The sequence below is a fragment of the Mercurialis annua genome, linkage group LG2, assembly GCF_937616625.2.
Source record: "Mercurialis annua linkage group LG2, ddMerAnnu1.2, whole genome shotgun sequence".
In the NCBI taxonomy this organism is placed as follows: Eukaryota; Viridiplantae; Streptophyta; class Magnoliopsida; order Malpighiales; family Euphorbiaceae; genus Mercurialis; species Mercurialis annua.
In genome coordinates, this window is record NC_065571.1 from 13,181,363 (window position 1) to 13,192,252 (window position 10,890).

The window sequence follows — 10,890 nt, forward strand, 5'->3', positions numbered from 1 at the left end:
ACTGACCCTTTATCTATCTGGGGACCAGCTTATTTATATCATTTTAGGAATATTACAAACCGAATTAAACCGAACAAGAATACATATTTCTCAGTTAAAAGTTAAAAGATTATGTACATCTTTTACCCAATAATTATCCCATTTTTACATATTCTTTACCTGGTATTGAAAAAATAATTGTTAAATACTTACTGTTCAACAATATATATTTTATTCGTTTCAAAAAAAAAAATAGGCTGGTCAATCTCATAAAAAATACTAGTTAATTTGTAAAAAAAAAGTTTATCTCTTTTTAAGCTAATAGAGCTTCAGTAATTCTTATTTATATTTGTAACATATTCACAATTTATTTTATTGGTACAATATATTCTAAAAATGAAATATGTCTTTGAGTACTTATTTTAGTTTATTTTTGTAATTTTACACAAATTTTTAAAATTAATTTTTAAACTAAGTATATCATATGCCAATTGGACTTTTTAGCCACATATAGAAATGAAATATATTTTTGAGATATTTGATAAAGGAAAGTAATATAAGAAAGTATAACGGAAGTAATAAACGTTTTTTGCTTTACTGGTCAATTCAACTACTCCCAGTTAGAGGTGGCCACAGTTCAAGAACTGGTAGTTCTAACTCGAAACCGCCTAACAATTTCATAAAAATGAAATCAGCCCATAATCATCCAAAGGGGCGGTTCAGGGCCAACTCCGGCATATTCAAAAAATTAACATGTTGGAAATAACCAGCAAGTGACAGGCTAGATAGGCCGAACGCCCACCCTATCCCTTCGTTTCGTCCTAGGAACCCAATAAGAACGTAAACAAGTGTTAAAGAGAACCACTATGTAAGTTAACATTTTATTTCATCATTTCTATTTCTCCTACAAGCACTCCGTCTCCCCAATTATTAATAACAGATCCAAGAAAAGAAAGTAATACATTTCATCATCACAATGCCATTAACAATCTATAGTTAAATTGCTCCAAAGCTATGCAAACCCTAAAGTTTTCCTATCTAACAGCTCAAGATCCTTAACAGACATGCAAACATATGATCCAAACACCTAAAAACGAAGAAGGGAACCTGTGAAAATAATGTTTGAGTAGACAAGTAAAGTCATATAGCTATTACTAATATAATCTAAAACCGAAAGAAAATACAGCAAAACCCAAATCTATAAAGAGACAGATGCAAGTTTATGATGACAAGAAGTCAAGATCCTTAACATATATGATTTATGACCCGAACACCATGGTAAATTATTACATGAAAAGGGAGGCTGACGAAATTGCTATCTTTCTCATACGAAGAACCCAACAAAACATAACAAAAAACACTTTTATTTATTGCAATGCAATTGACAGTCTCTTATTGAATTGCTTCCAAAAGATGCAGAACCTAATACCATCCTATTTAACAAGATGATCTTTAATCAAACTCAATTGAGCAACGCAAGAGACCAAATTCTCTCACTTGTCAAGATGGACAAATGCACATGCAAACACAGTGAAGCTAAACTCTGCAAACAAATCCAAAAACGAAAAAGAAAGAAAAAAAATTGAAAGCTTTTGAATAAACAAGGATATAGCTAATGTTATCTAGGGATAAAAGAAAATACAACAGAATCCAACAGCTATACAGATACACATACATGTTTATTTATGGTAGTGAAACATCTAAACTGAGGGCAATTAAAGCTAAAGGGTAAAGATGCCACCTCTACAAAGAGGCGAGCTTCAGCAAATACTCACTTAACTTACCAATGCACACTTACAAGAATTTGTCTATGCTAGCAGTTAGAGTGGCTTGCGGAACTGCACCAATAATTGAATCTTTCTTCTCACCATCCTTGAAGATCATAATAGTTGGGATGCTTCGGATCCCATATTGAGTGGCAACTGCAGGACTCTCATCAGTATTAAGCTTGTAACACTTGAGCTTTCCGACATATTCTCTGGCAATAGCATCAATTACAGGGTGGATCATACGGCAAGGACCACACCATGGAGCCCAGAATTCAACAAGGACAGCAGAATCAGATTCAAGAACCACCGACTTCCATGTATTGTCAGTAACAGGAAGCACTGCAATACATGAATAGAAGAAATAGTATCACTATGTATCTCAAATATCACTGTTGTTACATCCATAGAATAACATGCAGGGCAACAATGAGAGCAACTATGAGAAATTATCAATTCCTTACATTTTTCTTTTTACCCAATGGTCATGTTAGATCCTGAATCCAGATATAAGTTTCGAATATTAAAAAGCAAACTAGCAATTTCATCATATGCAAAAATTTAGGAACCGGTCTTTCAAGTAACCAAACTGGCAGAGATAACAAACAGATTTTCAGCTAGTCACATACCATACTAAAGATTTTTCATATTTCACTAATACTTTTGTGCAAAGCATAAATGCTGATTAACCTATTCAGCAATGAATTGGAATTGAAAAATAGAAAAAATATAAACAGCCATATGAATAATCTAGCATTACACTTAAACTATATATGTAAAAGACCCAATTACCAACATTCTTTTCCATATATTGAATGAACAAGTAATAATCAAACACCAAAAGATTAGCTACTCTCTCTAGTTATTACAAAACCAACTAATCTTTTTTGTCCATTCCCTTTATTCTCTACCACCGACATATAAAGTAACATCCTTCACAGTTGTAGACTTGGTACACAGGGATACAGAGACACTTGGACATGGACATGGCGAAACAGTGTAATTTAAGGTGTCCTATATAAAAAAACTAAAGTTTCGTGCCCGAAAGGTCAAATGTCTTAAAACATTTCCGAAATGGGACACGGTCCGCGCTACGTAAATTATAGGTTAAAACTGCAATAACTAATTATCATCACGAAACAGCTAAATTCAAAGCAATCAGTAAAGTTTGGGCTTAAAGTACGAATTTTTCCAAGTGGGTATTATCTAGTAACAATCAAATTACATCTACATATATAATTACAATCATAATTCCCAACAGAATCGAACTAACTCAAGAATCCCATGAAAAAAAAAAAACAAAGAATTTAAAGAAACAATTTTCTCTCATGTTATACCTTCAACGGCAGTATCTTGAGCCTCACAAACAATTCTTGCTCCACTACGAGACCGATTTACCAATTGAACAGAGCGAGTAGAAGCAGCAGTGAAGCTAAGTTTAAGACCCTTAGCCGCCGGTAACCTAACAGCCGGGGTCCGGTGAATAGAAGAAGAAATGGAGGGTTTGGTGGGGAAAGCAGAGGAGCGAGGAACAGTAAGGGATTCAAGAACAGTAGCCATCTGGGAATTGAAATTGGTTTTGGAGGAAAGTGAAAAATGGAGATTAGATGGGGAGAGGTGGATAGAGAAAATGATTTATATATGTTTTTATTTTATTTTTGTTGTGTGGATATTTGGTTGGAGTTTGTTTGGAGTTTAGCTCAAGAGGATGAGGAATGGAAAGAAAAAGGAAATGAATGCGGCTGGGTTATGGTTAGTGTTTAAGAACCGGATTGGACTTACCGGTTCAACTGGTTCAGTTACAAACCAAAAACAAGTCCGATTAGACTCCTCTTCAAAATCAGAAGAAAAAATCGGCTAAGAAAAAATTAGGATAAATACTCTATTTATAAAGATATCTTGATTTCCTACATCAATAAAAAAAAAGCTCTCATAATTTTAATGCTTTTATTTATTTACTCTAAAGCATGTTTATATTATAATTATATCTATTTTTTATTAATTTCTTATTCTAATTATATTTTTTTTATTTTTATTATGTTACAGCTGTTATATTTTTATATGCTCTTTTTTTTCTCTCTCCTCTTTCTTCTTTTTCTTCTTCTTCTTTATTTCTTTTTTTCTTCTCCATTTTTTTTTCTTCGTCGTTCTTTCATCGCTCCGCCGCCGTTTCTCCATCGCTCCACCGTCACTACATTGTTATTTCATATTTTCTTTTAGCAAATTTTTCTTTGATTCATGGTGATTATTGCGATTTTTTTTAACATTCAGATTTAAATAAATTACTCTTGAATTCTTTTTTTTCAATTTTAGATCTAAAAATCTGCATGAAAAACGATGTTATGATGAAAAAAAAAAACGATTTTCTGCATAATAAACAATTTTCTGCTAAAAACAACATCTGATTATCATAACATTGCAGAAAAAATGATTTTTTTTCTATAAAAAAAATAGTCTCTGATTATTATATGAGTATCACTATATTATCATATTGTTATCATAACACTGCATGAAAAAGAAGAAGATTTTCTACAATGAAAAAAAAATTGATTATCATGTTGTTATCACCGTATTATCATCTCGTTATCATAATATAATCATATGATACCGAGATGATAATGTATTATTGTACTTAAATGATAATGTTATGACAACGACATGATAATATCTATGATAATGTTATGATAAAATTGTTTCTGATTATCATGTTAGTATCACTATGATAACAGAATGATAATGTTATGCAGTGTCTGATCATCATGTTAGTATCACTACATTATTATATCATTATCATAACACTGCAGTATGATAATTAGATGATAATGAAGTATGATAAGGTTGTGATAATTGGATGATAACGTACGTGAAAATATAATTACAAAAAGATTCATGATATCAGTGATAACTAGATGATAATTAAATAATAAAGTTATGATAATATAATACCTATATGGAAAAAAATTACATAAAAATTATGATAACGAGATGATAATAATCTGTTGCATACAATACTGATAATGACATGATAACAAGATGTCAATGCAATATGATACACTGATAATTACATGCTAAGATGAAGCTATGATAATCATATGATAATGTAATACTATGATTTTTTATTTAGTTCATATAATTTTTGAATAAATATTATTAATATAATAAAATATTTAAATAGTAGCATATATTTTTAAATTAAAAAATATTTGATAATACTAAAATAAATGAAAAGAAAATATTTATTTATTGGTAATATGTAATATGTACTTTTGTTAATTTAATTAATGAAAAAAAAGAAAAAAAAACTGAATAACAAAAAAAGAATAAACAAAAGAAATGAACAAAAGATTGACAAAAAGGAATAAAAAAATGTTACCTACACAAAAGAAATGTGGCATTACAATTTGTCGGGAAATGAGAAAGAAAGAGAGAGAAAAAGAGAGTGGAGAGAGATAGAAAGAGAGAAAAAAAGAGAGTTAACACATGTTATATTATCAGAGTAAATCGTAATTATTAAAACATTGAGAGTATAGTTTTAAAAAAGCAAAAATTATGATGCATTTTTATTAATTTTTTTTTATTAAGATATAAAGTCCTATTATTTTTATATTTTAGGTAAATTTCTAAATCTCTTTAAATATAATTCTGGGATCCACCTTCCTACTTAAGACGCAAAAATTAGGTAAATAAAAAACTCTAACCATCAAGAGTTTTTATTTTATTTTTCGCTTCGGCTGCTGTTAATGGTGTATTCTTGCCGTTGGCGGTAGTCATTTCTTTTTATATTGCTTATTTTACATAGAATAAAATAAATAACCGACTCCTTTTTTCATCTTTTTTGTTTTGCTGTTAAATTTATCGACGAGACACATCATATCGATATGAATCGAATAAAAAAATCAGAGATAAATGAAGACCTTTTCAAGACGGATGATGAAATTGTTTAGAGGTTATATTGTCTTTTGTATTTTTGTATTTTTGATACTTTTTATTATGGTGGTTGTCTTTTATTTTTGAAAGTTTTCTTATTCTTTCTATACATAAAGGTTTGTTGTCCTTTTTATATCGAACAATTTATTTGTTGCTTTTTTATGAAATTTTGGTGAGTCTTCTGTTAGAAAGCGAAGAATTGGATTCTTATGATGATAAAGCAGTTATGTAATTTTAATTTTGATTTTTTAAGATGATCTGCGTATAAAGCTTTATTTCTTGTTCTATATCAGGTTATTAGAAAACGGTTATAACCTTTTTAAATTTTTATATTTGTAACTGCTTGATATTAAAGAAAGATTGTTTTAACAGAATAGGCACAACTTAGCATTGGCTTCCACCACCAAAAATAAAATACCACTTAGAAAAAGTCCAACGGATTCCCTCAGTTTGGCAAGTCTGCATAGAAAAAGTAAAGTTGCAAATTAGCAGCCAAATACAAACTAAAGAAGTCAAAATCATATTAGTAAAAAGAAATAGCATCCTTAGATTGACCAAAATCATATTTAGTAATGTCGTTGGATCATTCGCTATTCAATTATCATTCTAGAAAGAAATAATATCCCCTCCGACATTGCACTTCAAATTATTATAAAAGCACGCTAAGTCGCAAAGATAATTACAACATAAATTTTTAATTTCTTTCCAAATAAAAGAAAGTTTCTTTACATTACCCTGCAATAAAAAATTTCAATCAACAACCGATGAACAATTATAAACTATTTTGAACCAACTAAAATTTTCATTATTCACCCTTAATTTCCAGATCCATTTAAACAATAAAATCTGATTTTTTAATGTGAAGATTAAAAATTCCTAAACTCCCTTTTTTATTAAAATCTTAACAAATAACCCTTCAGGAAACCTTACACAACACTAGAGAACTCACATCTCCTTTCCAAAAAATCTCACAAAATATGATTCCAGTTGATTACGCACAAAACAAGACATAGTAAATAGAGACATAAAGTAAACAGAAACACTGAATAGAACCGATTTGATGAGAGCTAATCTTCCTGCCGTGGAAAGCAAGGAACCTTTCCAAAGAGTCAGGCCCGACTTAAAACGCTACACAACACAGTTCCAAGTACCCGTAGTTAATCTCCTATTGGATAAAGGAAGACCAAATATCTGATCGGAAAAAAATACGCCTTACAACCCACTGATTGTGCCGTAGGCCCGTAGTCAATAACTCAGAGTCACAAATATTAATTCCCATAATAGAACTTTTATGAAAATTAATAGTCAAACCGGAGATCAACTTAAAAATAGTGAAGAAGTAAATAAAAAAAAATGAAAGTATAATAAATCAAAATCAAATACAATTCGACATCTTATTTTATTTTATATATGTTTTGAGAATGGTTTTATAATTTTTTTGATAATAACAAATATATTAATATATAAATTTTCATAAAATTATATAATTATTTTTTTCAAATATTTATGATTTTTTTATGAATTATGATTTCTTTCTTCATCAACTATGAACTAATTTATCACAAAAATAAACTAAAAGTCTAAATTATATTATATTTTTATTAATTAAATTCTTCTCCTATTTTGTTTACTGCAGAAAGATAATTGTCATATGACTCATAAAATTTACGAGCCCAATTAACTAATTATTTTTTAGAATATTTACTTTGAACAATAGGTGTACGCACCCCCTGAACTTTTGACATGGGATCATCTAATCCAATTTATACTTTTTTAAGCAATTAACCCCAAAACTCTTCATTTTTGGGTCAAATAACTGTTAAACTTGTGATTTGGGAGATAAAACTCTTCTGCTTTATTAATCTTGTAAAAACAGTTTATATACAAGGAGATTGCCATGTCATCAATCCATGGCAAATAACAGAAAAGAGCGGGAAAGAAAAGAGAGTTATGCTAAGCTATTTACATGACTATACTAAGCTTAAATATATAACTCTAATAGCCTCCCCTCAAGCTGCATACAGGTTCTGAATGCTAAGCTTGAGTTTGACAGCAGCAAGATCAGCAGGTGAGACTGGTTTGGTGAAACAATCAGCCAACTGAGAATTGGAAGATACAAGAAGCAAATGAATGACTCCCTTGAGAGCCAGATTGCGAACTAAGTGACAATCAATTTCTATGTGTTTCGTTCTTTCATGAAACACAGGATTGTGGGCAATATGTATAGCAGATTGATTATCACAGTAGAGGAGAGCTGGTTTTGAGTGAGCAACTTGTAAATCATGAAGAAGATAAAGAAGCCATTGAAGCTCACAGGAAGTAGAAGCCATTGCTCTGTATTCTGCCTCAGAAGAAGAACGAGAGATGGTTTGTTGTTTCTTAGACTTCCATGAGATTAAAGAATCTCCTAAGAAGATACAAAAACCAGTTACTGACTTTCTGGAATCAGGACAGCTAGCCCAATCTGAATCAGTAAATGCCTTGAGCTGAAGTGAACTAGAAGCAGAGAAAAACAAGCCTTGACCAGGAGCCTGTTTTATGTATCTAAGAACTCTGTTTGCAGCAGCTAGATGATTCTGAGTAGGACAAGACAGAAACTGGGATAGGTGATGAACAGCAAATTGGATGTCAGGTCTAGTGTTGCAAAGATACAACAATTTGCCTATCAGTTGCCTATATGAAGTATCATCTGTTAAAGCAGGACTATCTTCTTTAAAAAGCTTGGAGCTAGAAGATAAAGGAGAGTTAGCTGGTTTGCTGTCTAAAAAACCAGAATCTGCAAGAATATCCAAGGCATATTTTCTTTGGCATAAGTTCAAACCAGTTGGTGATCTGGCTACTTCAAAGCCAAGAAAATATCTCAGAGTGCCCAAGTCCTTTATCTTGAAAGCATGATGCAGGAATGCTTTTACTGAAGAGATGAAAGGCATATGATCACTTGCCAGAATAACATCATCAACATATACCAAAAGTGCAATAAAATGACCATTTGCTGATTTGATAAAAAGAGAAGAATCTGCAGCAGCTTGTGAGAAACCTTGCTGAAACAGTGCAGAAGTCAACTTTGCATTCCACATTCTACTAGCTTGTTTAAGTCCATACAGGGACTTCTTGAGCTTACAGACTTGGTTAGGGATAGAGGTATGATAACCTGGAGGTGGAAGCATATAGACATCTTCATGGAGATCTCCATGTAGAAATGCATTGTTGATATCTAGTTGGTGTAAAAACCAATTCTTAGCAACAGCAACAGCTAATAGAGTTCTGATAGTACTCATTTTTGCAACAGGGGAGAATGTGTCAATGTAGTCCAGACCACACTGTTGGTTGTATCCCTTGGCAACCAATCTTGCTTTGCATCTCTCAAAGGAACCATCAGCATGACATTTGGTTTTATAAACCCATTTACAACCAATGGGATGTTTACCAGCAGGTAAAGGAATAAGATCCCATGTGTTATTTGCCTCTAAAGCACTGATCTCTTGAGTCATTGCCTCTTTCCAACATGTATGTTTTGTAGCCTCATTATAGGACTTAGGTTCAATCACAGAATCAATCTGAGCAGAAAATGCTCTATGTGGAGCAGAAAGAGAAGAATAAGAAATGAATTTATGAATTGGATGAGGGCTAGTAACAGAATTTATAGAAGATGATATGGGTTTATAGATATAATCTTGTAGTTTAGAAGGAGGATTTTTTGATCTAGAAGACCTTCTGAGATCAGGTGTGGGGTTAGTAGGATGTAAAGGATAATGAGAGGTTGGATTTAAGATAGGAGAGGGTGCAGAGTCTGTTGTAGGTAAAGATGCAGAAACTGAAAGTGGAGGAAATGATTCATCTGGTGGGATATCATAAGATATAGGAAAGACAAAATCATTATCAGAAGCACTAGGAATAGATGTTGCTGGATTGGCATAAGGGAAATTTGACTCATAGAACACTACATCTCTAGAAACAAATATTTTCTTAGAGTGTAGATCAAACAGTTTGTAACCTTTAGAACTTGCAGAAACCCCAATAAACATACACTTGTGTGCCCTGTAGTCAAATTTAGTTCTCAATTCTGCAATTGTAGAGGCATAGCATAAACAGCCAAATACCTTTAGAGAAGAGTAATTTGGAGGGGTGTTATATAGAATTTCAAATGGAGATTTGTTTGTGAGAACAGGTGATGGAAGTCTGTTTATGAGGTATGCTGCATGTGAAACACAGTCACTCCAGAAAGCTTGAGGTATAGAAGATTGAAATTTAAGAGACCTGGCTACATTGAGTAAGTGTTGGTGCTTTCTTTCCACAATACTGTTCTGCTGAGGAGTGTAAACACAGCTGGTTTGATGTAAAATGCCTTTGGAGCTATAGAAGGCTGGCATTGAAAACTCCAAAGCATTATCTGTTCTGATACTTTTAATTTTACACTGGAATTGTGTCTCAACTAAAGTATAGAATTGTTGGATCAGTCCTCTAGTTTCTCCCTTGGTTTTTAACAGAAAAATCCAAGTATAACGACTATGATCATCAACCACAGTTAAAAAGTATTTATGACCATACAAGGAAGCAGTTTTTGTAGGTCCCCACACATCCATATGCACTAAGTCAAAAGCTTTCTGACTAAGAGAAGTACTTACAGGAAAGGGAAGTCTCTTTTGCTTAGCAAAATGACAAATATCACAATTACTATGACTAGGTAATGTGACATTTGGAGTTGTACTTTGAATGAGCTTTATTCTGTCTCTTGATAGGTGTCCAAGTCTGTAGTGCCATATATCAGTTTTGTCAAATTCTGCAGGAGAAGAGATTACAGAACTGCATACAGGTGTTATTGGTGGATCATAGGAGTCTGTCAATCTCAAATGATATAGACCATTCCTTTTATCAGCTAAGCCAATCAATTTCCATGCCCTCATATCCTGAATGAGACAAGCATTAGCATAGAGGATCAAGCATATATGCTTAGACTGCTCAGTTAGTTTACTGGCAGATACCAAGTTGAATGAAAACTTTGGCACAAAGAGAACATTTTCCAGGATTGGAAATGAATGCAGAATCACAGTTCCAATGTGAGTAACAGGGACATTTTCACCATTTGGTAATTTCACATAAATTCCATTAATGGGATAATATGTACTGAATAGACTTAGAGAACAGCAAATATGATCTGAGGCCCCTGTGTCAATGATCCATGTGTTTGTGTATGGCAAACTTGAACATGAACTTAATG

General features: G+C 32.1%; 1 protein-coding gene across 1 annotated transcript; it reads right to left on the reverse strand.

Annotated features, from left to right (window-relative positions):
* Positions 1-1,588: 1,588 nt before the first annotated feature.
* On the reverse strand, positions 1,589-3,438 carry LOC126670279 (uncharacterized). The gene is made up of 2 exons (XM_050363970.2): positions 3,083-3,438; positions 1,589-2,087 (listed from the first exon to the last, which is right to left on the reverse strand). The coding sequence occupies exons 1-2, from the start codon at positions 3,303-3,305 to the stop codon at positions 1,774-1,776; spliced, it is 537 nt and encodes a 178-aa protein (XP_050219927.1). The 5' UTR covers positions 3,306-3,438; the 3' UTR covers positions 1,589-1,773.
* Positions 3,439-10,890: the final 7,452 nt, after the last annotated feature.